Source organism: Anomaloglossus baeobatrachus, chromosome 3 (genome assembly GCF_048569485.1).
Source record: "Anomaloglossus baeobatrachus isolate aAnoBae1 chromosome 3, aAnoBae1.hap1, whole genome shotgun sequence".
In the NCBI taxonomy this organism is placed as follows: domain Eukaryota; kingdom Metazoa; phylum Chordata; class Amphibia; order Anura; family Aromobatidae; genus Anomaloglossus; species Anomaloglossus baeobatrachus.
Genome location: NC_134355.1, coordinates 557,446,712 through 557,461,694, shown reverse-complemented (window position 1 = coordinate 557,461,694; position 14,983 = coordinate 557,446,712). Strand labels below are relative to the sequence as shown.

General features: G+C 45.5%; 1 protein-coding gene across 1 annotated transcript in view; it reads left to right on the top strand.

Moving 5' to 3' along the window:
• The first annotated feature begins 269 nt into the window (after window positions 1-269).
• The window catches only part of AMMECR1L (AMMECR1 like), a 54,951-nt gene continuing 40,237 nt past the window's right edge, over window positions 270-14,983 (top strand). Inside the window, exons 1-2 of the mRNA XM_075340828.1 lie at window positions 270-398; window positions 14,529-14,852. Coding sequence (XP_075196943.1) covers window positions 14,542-14,852 — 311 coding nt within the window. The 5' untranslated portion in view covers window positions 270-398; window positions 14,529-14,541. The remainder of the gene's footprint in view (window positions 399-14,528; window positions 14,853-14,983) is intronic.

Genomic DNA, 14,983 nt, shown 5'->3' with positions numbered 1-14,983 from the left:
CTGTGTGTAATGTGCCCTATATCTCCGGCAGGGCTGTGTGTAACGTGCCCCGTGTCTCCGGAAGGGCTGTGTACAACGTATATGCTCTATTTGTGGCTATGGCGCATTCGTCCCTGCATTTCACTGTACACCGCACAGGCGGCAGACACCGGCCACACACCGACTCCTCCGGGATCATCACGTACACGCCGCCCCTCGCCTGAGCTGCTGACACTGCACGTAATGAAGCACCGCCCAGACTCCGGCTCCTCCTATACATGTCACAGCCACATGGTCATGACGTCATCAAAGGTCCTTTAACCCACTAGGTTCTAGCATCTACCGGCCGGTTCGGCTGCGGATGGCAGAGTCCGGCCCGGGGGCTGGAGACAGAACGGACGCGGCCGTGGGCGGAGCGGGTGAGATCCTGTATAGCTTGTGTTAGACGCGTCCAGCAGCGCCCTGCGGCCAGACGTGATTCATCTGCTGCAGATGAGCGGCTGCTCCCTCCGCCCCGACCACCCTCAGTGCGGACACATGGCGCCCGCTCCCCGACCACAGATGCGGTTATCAGATATAGTGTGTGAATGATGGTGACAGATGATGGACGCCAGAAAGCGCACCATAGTCCGTCTAGGGTTGTATTAAAGGGGGTCTCCACTCTGAGCTAAGTGGACCCAGCCCTGGCTGCATGTGCAGTGGGGCTCCAGCGCTGCTGGTCAAGAAGCTGGTCTACACAGGTGACATCATGTGAACAGCGCATCACCGCTGCAGCCAATCACTGAGCTTAGTTCATGCTGTCCTCATTGACTCATCAGTGATTGGCTGCAGCGGTCATGTGATCTGTTGACGTAATGCCACTGCTGCAGCCAAAAACGCAGACTGGATCGGTGAGTATCACCTGGTGTTGTTATTTTCAATGCCTGCGAATAGTGAGTGAGCACTGCCATGCTCAGGCGCTCGTAGTGAGGGGTCAAATCGTACACAGAGTATAATGGAAGATCTTCTGGGAAAAATGCTCGAGTTCCCCATTGACTTCCATTATACTCAGTATAGCTGCTCCCGTCTGAGCTTGTGACTACTGGTTACAAGAGCCAAGCACCGAACATGGTAGTGCGCCCTCATCACTACCTGCCAGTGTTTGGGGTGCACATAGCTGAAAGTGGAAAAACCCCTTTAATATGTGGTCATTGGGTGTAAAGGGGAGGTCTGCTGGCAGAAAGACCACTTATGCTTTTCATCAGGGCATATAGACATTGAGAAGTGATCTTTGGCCAATATGATAATCTAGGTATGGCCCGAAATACCAGGTCTGTATACGTGCCATGAAATACCGCCATCTGACCCCCGCCTCAGCCACAGCAGAGACATTGTGGGACCTGACCTCTGCAGGATATGGAGGTGCACACTGTTTTTCTTTCAGGTGAATTGCACTGTGAAAACCACCTGAAGAAGCAGAAACGAGGGCCACGAGGATGACCATGGGCCCTGCAGTGTGAGAGCGGCTCGCTGCTCATACCTCAGTCTTCAGACCGTAGTTTAAAGGGAACCTGTCATGTAAACAAAATCACTATTAACCTGCAGATCTGGGGTTATTCAGCTCACAGAAAGGAATAAAATGTAAAATACAATAATCACAGACATAGTGGATGTCTGTAACCAACAATAAACATAACACAAAGAACGTTGCTTGATAAAGACAAGAACCTCCAAAACTCAATGGTATGGCTTGTGCACCTCTATGGGACATAGTGTTCAGACATGTTTGTAATGGAGTATGTACCTTTTGGCCTTTTTGGCCTTTTTTGCTGTTTATATCTGCAACTGGTATGTACCCAATAAGAACCTCTATTTTCTTTTGAGGGTAAATGTGTCGGGTGTATTACAAACTTTTTTTGAATGGGTTGTTTACATGCGCCCCCTTATTCTTTGTTGTTATATCCGTTACATATGTCTATATGTTAAGAACATTGTACTATCTCCTTCTTTTCCCTCTATTTACATCACATCTCCCAGATATTACACTTGCATTTATAACATGTACATGGCCAGGGCCAGGCAGGGCGTGCGGGGGGAGTCCATGTGGAACAGGGGCACCGGTCTACCAACTTCTCTTTTAGGGTGTAAACCTCAGTGAAAGACAAGGTGACCTCGGGGACAGTCAGGGCTAGCCTAGGGCCTAATTTCCACCTTTTGGAGGGTTCTTGTCTATTTCAAGCAACTTTCTTTGTGTTTGTCACGTTAATTGTTGGTTAAAGATATCAATTATATCTGTGGTTCTTGTATTTTTATTTATTTTTTTTTTAATGAAATATATGAGTTCATTTCTTTCTGTGAATATTTTTACTGTGCAACTCCTGTATATCCTCATTTTTTTATTTTGAGGTTAATAGCGTTATGGAGTCGTTTGGGCGCCACACTTAGAGCTCCGCTGCTGAGAGGAAATGAACATTCTCCCTCCCAGCAGCCTCCAGCTTTCAGTCACAAAGGAGCACTTTCCCACCACTCTGTATAGTGAGTGGCAGCTGTATCTGTGCCCCCGACACTAAAGGGGGCTTTACACGCTACGATATCGTTAATGTTTGATCGTCGGGGTCACATTGTTAGTGACGCACATCCGGCGTCATTAACGATATCGCAGCGTTTGATACTTACCAGCGACCTCAAAAATGGTGAAAATCGTTCACCATGGAGAGGTCGTCCCAAACTCAAAAATCGGTAAGGGTTGTTTAGCGTTGTGGTTCATCGCTCATGCGGCAGCACACATCGCTGTGTGTGACACCGCAGGAGCGAGGAACGTCTCCTTACCTGCCGCCGGCCGCAATGCGGAAGGAAGAGGTGGGCGGGATGTTTACATCACGCTCAGCTCCGCCCCTCCGCTTTGATTGGCCGGCCGCTGTGTGACGTTGCGGTGACGTCACTGTGATGCCGAACGTCCCTCCCCCTTAAAGGAGGGATTGTTCGGCAGTCACAGCGACACCGCCGACCAGGTAAGTACTTGTGACGCTGCCGTAGCGATAATGTTCGCTATGGCAGCGATCACAAACAATCGCATGCGCGACGGGGGCGGGTACTTACACACTCGCTATCGCTACAAATTGCTAGCGATATCGCTATCGTGTAAAGCCCCCTTAACTGACAGCCGATTATGTACTGATGCAATGCTGGGCTGGCTGTCAGTCAGTGACAGGGCGTGGTTACAGCTGCTGCTCACTATTAACAGGGCTGTGACTGAAACTGCCTCTTCTGTGCCTTTTATGACTGAAAGCCGGAGGGAAAAAGTTAATTTCCTTTACAATGAAATCAGTGTTTAAGTTTGGAGTTCGGGTGCTTTACGTATGCAAACCACACGAGCGGCATCAAACTGCCTAATCAGTGACTAACAATGGTGTTCAGGTCAAGGTCAGGTCCAGAACAGAACTTTATCTAAAGTCCGGCTGAACCCACTGAACTGAACTGAAATAAGTCCTATCATCTCTAAATACAATGGGAAGGCTCAAGAGATGCTCAGAAATATTTTTAAGCTTTTAACTTGAAAAACCACAACTGGTTTATTTATTGTTGAAGAGAGTTAAAATATGCTGAAAAGTAACGATGGTCAACAACATTGCAAAGAATAGGAAATGACAAGAAAAGGCTAAATATAGAGTCTTCAGGAAACACTGCTGTGTAATCCTGGAGTATCACCCTCCTGAAAAATTCAGTGGGTTCACCAGCCTGGGAAAACAGTCATGTGCACATTCTGTATAGGTGCTGGGTCTGCAGCCTCCTCTCAGAAATACGAAGGGCTGCTGATAAGTCTTTTGCTTTACCCAGAAAGGAACTAGATATAATGATGAAACTTTACATTTATTCCACATACTCTAGTCTCCACAGATGTCAACACACTTCTTACATCGGTGTTCCAAGTTCTGTAAGCCTAGCAAAAAGAGGGATTTCGGTTGTGCCTCAAACTAAGATTCCGTACCAGCCATGGCATCAGAAATGGTGTAAAATGTGGTACCTTTGAGGTGTTTATTCAGGTTTGGAAACAGTTGATAGTCGGAGGGAGCTAGATCTGGTGAATAAGGTGGGTGGTCAACCAGCTGGAAGCCAATCTCTGCCAGTTTTGCCGTGGTCACTTGTGCAGTGTGAACGGAGGCGTTGTCTTGCAGGGACAAGATTCCTTTGGACAGCTTGTTGCGCCTTTTGGCCTTCAGAGCTGCCTTCAATTGGTCCAAAAGTTTAATCTAATACCTTGTATTGATGGTGGAACCCATTTGAAGGTAGTCCTCTAGCAGCACGCCCTCCTTATCCCAGAGCACAGACACCATCACCTTAATGGCTGATTTTTGCATCCTGAACTTCTTTGGACGAGAAAAAACACTGTGCCTCCACTCTTTTGACTGCTCCTTGTTTTCAGGGTCATACAAATAAATCCAGACGAGGAGCTCTCCTTCCTGCCATCAGCAGTTACGAGGGGCTGCTGATAAGTCTTTGGCTTTGTGATCTATTTTTGTTTCTTTAGTAATGAATGTTACATCACATGAAAGCCTTATGTGTCTAATATATGATTTCAAAATTTTGTGTTTGCTTATGGCATCAGTGTTCTAGGCACGTGGGAAAACAAAATGGCGTAGTCTAATGCAATATTCACTGCAACTGAGAGCAGAGGAGTGATAAAATTCTTGTTTCTGCAAGGAAAGTCCGGGAAGGATATTCGTGGTGATATGTCGCAGACATTGGGGGATCAATGCCCTTCATATTCCACAGTTAAGAACTGGGTTGCCAAATTTAAAACGGGCCACTTCAGCACCAATGATGAGGAACGTCCTGGACGACCGAGAGTTGTTGTTCCAGAGATCATCGATGCTGTGCATACCCTCATACTGGAGAATCTACGAATTTCAGCTAAAGCAATAGCAGACATCATGGGGATTTCACGTGAAAGTGTTTGTGTCATTATCCATGAACTTTTGTATGTGAGGAAGGTATCTGCAAAGTGGGTCCCCAAATGTTTGACAACAGATCCAAGAAGCATGTGAGTGAAAACTTCCCAGTCCATTTGTCAGCGTTTCTGGACTGATAAGAACTTCCTAGATCTAATGGACAGTATGGATGAGACCTGGATTTATTTGTATGACCCTGAAAACAAGGAGAAGTCAAAAGAGTGGAGGCACAGTGGTTCTCCTCGTCCAAAGAAGTTCAGGGTGCAAAAATCAGCCACTAAGGTGATGGTGTCTGTGTTCTGGGATAAGGAGGGTGCGCTGCTAGTGGACTACTTTCAAAAGGGTTCCACCATAAATGCAAGGTATTTCATTGAACGTTTGGACCAATTGAATGCAGTTGTCCAAAGGAATCTTGTTCCTGCAAAACAACGCCTCCACTCACACTGCACAAGTAAACATGGCAAAACTGGCAGAGATTGGCTTCCAGCTGGTTGACCACCCACCTTATTCACCAGATCTAGCTCCCTCTTACTATCATCTATTTCCAAACCTGAAGAAACATCTCAAGGGTACCAATTTTCACACCATTTCTGATGCTATGGCTGCTACGGATGCCTGGTTTGAGGCACAACCGAAATCCTTCTTTTTGCTAGGCTTACAGAACTTGGAATACCACTGTAAGAAGTGTGTTCACATCAGTGGAGAGTATGTGGAATAAATGTCAAGTTTCATCATCCTATCCTCATTTTTTTCTGGGTAAAGGCAAAGACTTATCAGCAGCCCCTCGTATTGTTAAGGATAAATTCCTTGCCCAATTGCTGATCATCAAAATAAATGGCACTACCAGACACAGCCGTCTGTACTCTGCAGCTGATGTGCATATACACATTGGAAACCAATGGGGTTCCAGGAGTTGAACTCTCACTAATTATATATCCACTATCCGTATAGTGGTGGTATATAATTTAACTTTCTCTAGACAGCCTATAGACACTAAAAATCCAAGCAGTCCGTGGTCTGTTTTGCAATAACGTAAATAACGTTCTAAAACGTGATCATGTAGATGCAGGAGGGGGAAGCCGGCTGTCACGCACAGCTGCCCTTAAGATAGAGAAGGCAGATATGGTTTATTACCATCTCTACCTTCCCTATAGCTGCATACACAACACTGAACAACCGCTGTATGTACAGAATAGCAAGCACTTCCTCCTCCTGACCCTGTAATCGCTGGGAGTAGGGAGGGAGACTTAGGCTAGGCTCACACACTGCATTTTTGGGGGTTTTTTTGACACTGCGTATTTTGCGGCAAAACATGCACAGAAACGCACTTGTGGCAAAAACGCGTGCGTTTTTGCTCACTGCGTTTTTATGCGTTTTTTATCAGTGAACAATGCCATTAAAGATTGTTGAAAAAAAAGAAAAGAAAAAAGGTCTGCTGTCATCTCCTTCTTCAATATGTTCTTCATTCTCCACTAGTGTATGCAGGCAGAGGAACAATTACAATGTTCTGGAATGGCCATCCCAGTCCCCAGACCTGAATATCATTGAAAATCTGTGGGATGGTTTGAAGCGTGCTGTCCATGCTCGGCGACCATCAAACTTAACTGAACTGGAATTGTTTTGTAAACAGGAAGGGTCAAATATACCTTCATCCAGGATCCAGAAACTCATTAAAAGCTACAGAGGCTGTTATTTTTGCAAAAGGAGGATCTACAAAATATTAATGTCACTTTTATGTTGAGGTGCCCATACTTTTGCACCGGTCAAATTTTGTTTAAATGCGGATGGCACATTTTCTGATAGTACAATAAACCTCATTTCAATCCAGAAATATTACTCAGTCCATCAGTTATTAGATATATGAAACTGAAATAGCTGTTGCAAAAACCCAATTTGTTATAAAGAAAAAAGGTTAACATTAATAGGGGTGCCCAAACTTTTTCATATGACTGTATATACCATATTTCTCTGACTATAAGGCTGGGGCCACACGGGCACTACTGCGATCCACTTGCATGAGACTCGGCTCGTGCTGGCAGTACAGCAGAGCCGAGTGTCATGCCTGTGTCTTTGCAACTGAGGTCCGTTCGTGCGAGCAGACCTCAGCTGCGGGGGGCGGGCCGGCACTCAGGAGGGGAGGGAGGGATTTCTCTCCCTCTCGCCTGTGTAGCCGGCTATTGCCATTCTCGCACTGCACTAGCGGTACACCGGTGTACTGCGAGTGCAGTGCGATTTTTCTCTCGCCCCATTCACTTGAATGGGTGCGAGAGAAAGAGACTCAGCTTACAATCGCAGCATGCTGCGATTGTTTTCTCAGTCCGATTAGGGCTGAGAAAATAATCGCCCATGTGTGCTGACACACAGGCTAGAATTGGTCCGAGGGGAATGCGATGTTTTATCGCACTCCACTCGCACTGTTTTTCTCGCCGTGTGGCTTAGCCCTTAGGCCTAAGCCACACGGCGAGAAAATCGGTGCGAGTGGAGTGCGATAAAACATCGCATTCCCCTCGGACCAATTCTAGCCTGTGTGACAGCACACATGAGCGATTATTTTCTCAGCCCTAATCGGACCGAGAAAACAATCGCAGCATGCTGCGATTGTAATCCGAGACTCTTTCTCTCGCACCCATTCAAGTGAATGGGGCGAGAGAAAAATCGCACTGCACTCGCGGTACACCGATGTACCGTGCGTGCAGAGCGAGAATGTCTATAGCCGGCTACACAGGCGAGAGGGAGAGAAATCCCTCCCTCCCCTCCTGAGTGCCGGCCCGCCCCCCGCAGCTGAGGTCTGCTCGCACGAACGGACCTCAGTTGCAAGGACACAAGCATGAGACTCGGCTCTGCTGTACTGCCAGCACGAGCCGAGTCTCATGCAAGGGGATCGCAGTAGTCCCCGTGTGGCCCCAGCCTAAGATGAACTTTTTAGTAAGATAACTTTTGCTCAAATTTATGTGCATCTTATAAGCCATAGTCAGTAAGGTCAGCAGTGCAGACCTCCATGACTGCTGCATGCTTCCTTAAAGAGATTAACGGGAAGGTATCGTCCAAAAAAAAAAAAATTCAATAACTGAAGAAATGTAAAGTATTGGTGTTTTAATGTCTTGTTTAAATATTATTTGTTTTTAATTGCACAACATATTAAAAAAAAAAAAAAAAATTTGATATTTTCCACTCTTACTCACTAGGGGGAGCAGCTGCTGAAATCCTACTGTAAAACTAGCTCACATTACAACTACAGTAAAAGTTGGTGGAATGTGCTCTCATCTGTGTGATGTCACACCTCCTCCCAATCTGGTTGTTTCCAACAGGATAAGAGAGAATTAAGTTTAGGGACACAGTGCGGAGCCATTTTGTTGGTGACCGCAAAGTGATCCTAATATGTCTAAAGTGTCACCAAGGACAGTTGCATAGTGCTCCCCACACTGCCCACCTTCAATGCTCTGCCACACGCCCGCCCGCAATGCTCTACCACCTGCCCACTCACCCGTAATGCTCTGCTTCACGCCTAGCCGCAATGCTCTGCCACCCGTAATGGTCTGCCTCACGCCAGTCCGCGTGCAGTGCTCTGCTGCACACCCGCCCAACCGTGTATATCGTCCCACTGTACACCGCGCTCCTCAATTACCGCGTTCCTCAGTTTACCATGCTCCCCAGTATACTGTGCTCTCCTGAGCTGAGGAGCGGAGGCCCGAAAGGAGCGTCGGGAGTGAAGGCAGTGAGGAGGAGGGTAGTGGCGGCCCGGTGCTGGTACTCTCACATCCTGAGCATGTGACAGGGGGAAAGTGCAGCACACAGCATGGCTGTGTGCTCCACAAAGATGGCAGTGATCTCCTCCCTCTGCTGTGATCTGGACAGCCAGGGCGTGTGTCCAGCTCACAACAGGGAGATCTCCGTGTTAAGTGTAGGGGTCGGAGCGCGTCTATCAGATGCAATGCCCAGGGGGCTGTCATAAATGCGGTGAGTAACTGTCGTTGTACACAGCAAATCTAAGATGGCAGCCCCCAGTGCTTCAGTAAAAATAGAATTAAATAAAAAATTAACAGTGAATTTAATTTTGTATTAAAAATACTTTATATCATAATCACTATTTTTCATACAAAAATAAAAAAAAGCGACCCCTTCCCTTTCACATTGATGGCCTATCCTTAGGATAGGTTATCAATGTCTGATCGGCTGGGGTCTGAGACCCCTCCTCCTGATCAGCTCGGTGCCGGCGGCAGCAGCAGATGGCCGGACATGCTCAGTTCCAGAGCTGCCCTGTTTTCTGATAGTGGCCGTGGCTGGGTACTTTTTCTCCGCCTCCTATTCAATCAAAAGACGGCAGCCCCGGAACTGAGCATTTCCAGTACCTTCTGCCGCTGTTGGCACTGGGAAGTTGGGAACAGCTGATTGATGGGGGTGCCGGGTGTCGGACCCCGGCCGATCGGACATTGATGACCTATCCTAAGAGTAGTCCATCAATGTTAAAGTATGGACAATCTCTTTAAATTGTGGGATAGAGCATTCATAAGTGCTCTGCTCCTATCGGTGAGAGCTCAGCGGCTGCATAGTTATCTCTCTCTAGAATTAATGCTGAGCAGGAGAAATTGTGCTGAGCTTGCTGGCAGGTTGGGTGAAGCTGGTCTTCCAAACAAAAACTGATCTACGTTTCCACATGTTGTTCTGACTGTGCAGCATATAGGATACATATGTGATGCCGTCCTTGTTTGCTTATACTTATGTGTGCTCATGAAGGGCACAGAAAATCAGTGTAGCACAGGATTGCTTAAAGGGAACCTGTCAGCAGAAATTTCGCCCAAAACCTAAAAGATTCCCCCTCTGCAGCTCCTGGGCTGCATTCTAGAAAGGTCCCTGTTATTATTGTGCCCCATGTGAGACCAAAATATAGACTTTATAAAGTGGTACCTTTTTGTATTCAGATACTGTAAATGTGACACGGGGGCGGGCTTTCTGGCGTCCGTTATTCTGCCTCATGGTCCTGTATGCCGCCCCCATCGCTCCTTTCCATAGCTGATGCACCGCCCACTGCTCCAGCCATCCCCGCGCATGCCCAGTGCCAGTCTCACGGGACTGAGCAGTGTGACTGCTGGTGACGTGTGCGCAGGCAAGTGATTATGGGCGGGGCTGTGATTGTTATCAGCAAGTACCCGCCCATAATCTCGTGAGCGCGCAAACCTCTCCAGCGGTCACACTGTGCTCAGGGTAGATGCTATACTGTATGGGCTGCTTCCAGGGATGACGTCCCTTTTGTCACGTGATAGTATTTTGAACACGCCCCTATCACGTGACAAAAGGGACGTCATCTCTGGAAGCAGCCCATACAGTCTAGCACTACCCTGAGCACAGTGTGACCGCTGGTGAGGTTTGCGCGCTCACAAGATTATGGGCGGGTACTTGCTGATAACAATCACAGCCCCGCCCATAATCACTTGCCTGCGCACACGTCACCAGCGGTCACACTGCTCAGTCCCGTGAGACTGGCACTGGGCATGCGCGGGGATGGCTGGAGCAGTGGGCGGTGCATCAGCTATGGAAAGGAGCAATGGGGGGCGGCATACAGGACCAGGAGGCAGAATAACGGACGCCAGAAAGCCCGCCCCCGTGTCACATTTACAGTATCTGAATACAAAAAGGTACCACTTTATAAAGTCTTTTATTTTGGTCTCACATGGGGCACAATAATAACAGGGACCTTTCTAGAATGCAGCCCAGGAGCTGCAGAGGGGGAATCTTTTAGGTTTTGGGCGAAATTTCTCCTGACAGGTTCCCTTTAATATAAAATCTGCAATAGGCGTCCTTTATAGTGTGGGGATTTAAATAACTGCTACTGGAGTGCACAGATTGCTAAATAGTGTATAAGGAATGTAAGCGGCATAAATGTAAGACATTAGTTATTTAAGACCCCAGCACATGGTTAATTCAGCAATAAAAGAACTTTGGTACAAGACAACCAAAGTAACCTGTATTGGGACCTTGTTATGTGACTGTTGGCGACAGTGCTCGGTATATTGCCCTTTATTGTTTGGTACAACCTTCCTAATATACTTCTACCACTTTGGAATAAATCATTACCCGCTCTTACCCTAGAGCACCAAAAATCAAGCGCAACCGTAGATCACCGACATTACCCCCTCCACAACTGTATATCACCAGGGTAATTTTAAAGGGAAGGTGTTAAAAAAAAAAAAAAAAATTCAATAACTTAAAAACTGTAAAGTATTAATGTTATGTTTAAATATTATTTGTTTTTAATTGAGAAAAATAGAAAAAAAATATTTTAAAAGTTTGATATTTTCCACTCTTAAACACTAAGGGGAGCAGCTGCTTATGTCCTACTGTAGAACTAGCTCACATTACAACTGCAGTAAAAGTGGGTGAAATCTTCTCTCGTGTGTGATGTCACCTCCCCCTCCCGTTCTGGGTGTTTCCAAAAGGATAAGGGAAGATGAAGTTTAGGATCACAGTGCGGAGCTATTTTATTGCTGATTGCAAAGTGATCCTAATGTCTAAAGTATCACCGAGGACCGCTGTATTCCGTGCCCCGCTGTTTACCGCCCTCCACTGTATTCTGTATACCACACTCTGCTGTATTCAGCGCTCTGTTCTATACCGCACCCCGCTGTTTACCCTTCTCAGTTTACCACGCTTCTCAGTATACTGTGCCCAACTGAGCTGCTAGGCCCGAGGTGAGCACACGAGAGAGGGGAAGGAGGAGCTGCGGGGGGAGGGTAGTGGCGGTTCGGCGCCGGTACTCGCACATCCCGAGTGGATGACGGGGAAAGAGCTCCACAAAGATGGCACCGATCTCCTCCCTCTGCTGTGATCTGGAGAGCGCAGGGGGTACGTCCAGGTCACAGCAGGGAGCTCTCAGTGTTACAGAATAGGGACGGAGAGAGACAACTGTCTTCTATGCACAGGGGCTGCTGTATTTGAAGTGAGTAACTGTCGTTACTCACAGGAAATCCAGGATGGCAGCCCCCAGGGCTTCAGTAAAACTAGAATCAAATAAAAACTACATAAGGTGAATTTAATTTTGTATTAAAAATACTTGATTCCATAATCACTATTATTAAAAAAGCAACACCTTCCCTTTAATACTATCTCTTTTTTTTTTTTTTTTTCTCCCTATTTTCTGTTGTACAAACCCGGGTGTATCTTATAGTTTGAAAGGTACAGTAATTTAAAAGGTGTGTAAACCGTAAAAAAAAAAAAATGGTCCAAATTGCTGTTACTAGTCCTACCTTGTAAAAAAAAAAAACAAAACAAAAAAAGTCTAATACACAAACAACCAAAAAGGGAGGAAAGTTTTAAAATGTTTTTTGTTTTTTTTTTTTTTTTTTCTTTTTATAAATAAATATAAAAGACAGAATACCTTTTTAATTTTATGATCAATAACGCCCAAACAATAAAAAAAGAGCATGTAAAAAAACACCTGTGAGGTCATACCCATGTGACCTGGTATCCGGCTTTGGTGACTGAGGTCTCTCCCTTTCTGGTCACATGGGTATAACCTCACAAAGGTCCTGCTAGTGACAAAGTGAATAGTTTGTATAATACTTATACTAATTCTAACAGAGGGAGGGGATAACTATGAATATATGATCTGCTCCAGTGCAACTGTCACTCAACAAGCAGCTAATTTTATAAACTTTACTTTTTTGGATTCAAAACCTAAACATCCGAGCTGACCACTACAAGTATATATAGAATCAGCCTGATAGTGCCAGTATAGCCCTGGCTTTAGGTTATATACGAAAATCCTGGTGATAGGCCACTGATAACGTTAAAGGGAACCAATCAGAGGCAGGTAGCTGACGTTGGTATGCACTTTGCCAGTATATGACAACACTGCCATACACCGGCCCGTCTGTGCCACATATGGAACAGGAAGAGGACGCTGCTGGATCGCGAAGAAGTATGTATCATTTATTTTCTCTTTTAATTCAAAAGGGCAGGCATATGACATATGCGGACCATGATGTGGGACCTATGGGGATCAGGATGAGAGACCTATTTGGACTAGGATGAGGGACATTACAGGAATGCCTCCAGGATTATTACAGGATGGGACCCATGATGCCGAGGACATTACATGAATGGGCCCATAATGGAGGACATCATTACAGAAAGGGTCCAGGATGGGGGAGGGTGAGAAACACAATTTCTGTATGGGAGCCAAAATGAGGAACATACATCATGAGTCTAGTGTGCAAAATGGGGGACGTCATTATTCTAGGGACCAATTAAGGGACATTATTACTGCTGCAAAATATTTTTACTTTTGAGGCTACTGTTTTCAAGGGGTGGGTCTTGTTAGTGTGCAGGGTGGCAGCACTATGTCAATTTTTTTTTTCTTCATCTGGCGCAGTATAAAAGTCAGAAGGGGGAGAGTGGGCAGTGTGCTCTAGAAACGATTAGCTATAAGATGTCTGTGTGTTGTGTTCAAAAAAGACGAGTCTAGGATAGAAGATGTGATAGCGATCTACACCGGATGAAGAAAAGCAAAGATAGAATACTTCAACCAGAGACATTAGTGTCAGTGTATTATTACATGTACGTATACACACACTCATACATACTGTATAGCATATACAGAGCTCCTGTGTATAATGTCACCGGTGATTATTGTATTACCTGTACTCTCTACACTATATACAGCGCTCCTGTGTATTATGTCACTGGTGATCAATGTCTTACCTATACACATATACTATATATAGAGTTCCTGTGAATGTCACTGGTGATCACTATATTACCTGTACAATATACACCATATACAGATCTCCTGTGTATAATGTCACTGGTTATCCCTTTATATCTTTATACACTAGCTCCTGTGTATAATTGCACTGATGGTAATATTAGTATTGTGGTTTTTAATGGTGATCAGTATTGTAGTATTCAGTCACTGGTGGTAATATGTGGTCTGATCATACTGTGGTGGTATTTGTCCCTTGTATGCGGTATAATTCCGTGGTAAAATGTGGTTTGGTCATGGTGTGTGGCTATATCACACATACTTGGCCTGTGGCTGTTGAAGCCAAAGGTTAAGTGCAGTAGACATTTGAGGTGACAGACAGGTGCTCATCCTTTCCAATTTGGGCAGAGTTTCTTTAGTACTAATTTTCAAAACTTGTAGAAAAGCTTTTAATACTATTCACCATACTAAGAAGGGACTGAAAGTAACTGGAACAGCGTGGACCTGACAGGAGCCAATGAGATTGTAATTGAAGGTATAAGCGGGGTAAAGCGCCTTTTCTTTTAGTTACCAATACTTGTATTTTGTGGTTGAGGAAAGTGCGTGAAAATGGGTGTAGCAATACACTTGGGTGTGGTATGTAAATGAATGTGGTTTCCTAACACAAACAGGGAACCTGTTATTAAAAAATTTAATCCCACTCCTGGTGGGAGACTTATTGGTTGGACCCTCACCCATCTACTAGTTATAAAGTATCAAAAAAATTCCATGTTACACATTTTTTCTTTCATCGAAAACTAAGTAAAAGCACAAAAATAAATAATGTAACCGCCATTACAAAGTATTTTACTCACAATGTTCTAAATGCCAATGAGTGAATAAATAATGGTGTTATGCTAATGGTTATACTCTGTCATGTGTAGGGTGCACCACAGAATGGGGAAGAGACGCTGCGTGTCAACTACAGAGAATAAGCCATCTTCAGGCTGCTGTGGTGTAAAAAAGCCCAAACTGTGCCCTTCTGCTGGCAGCGTTCAGCCCCCAGTACCACATAACTGCCAGCCCCACGAGGACAAGACGGTGGGGCCAGGTGCTCTCACCCCACTCTCCCGTCCTAATGGGACCACAAGTGCAAGGGAGCAGTTGGTGGTGACAGCTGAAATGGGCTGCTACTGCTTTGATGTTCTTTATTGTCATCTGCACGGCTTCCCACAGCCACGTCTGCCACGTTTCACCAACGATCCCTAGTAAGTGATAAGCTTAAAGTTCTATTTCTTATTTTATATTACAGATTGGTAAAGTAAAATGCTGATCTATGTTACTACATCAAGGAGAAAATGTCACCTCTATACCATAGATTCACTGTGCTTTATCAGAT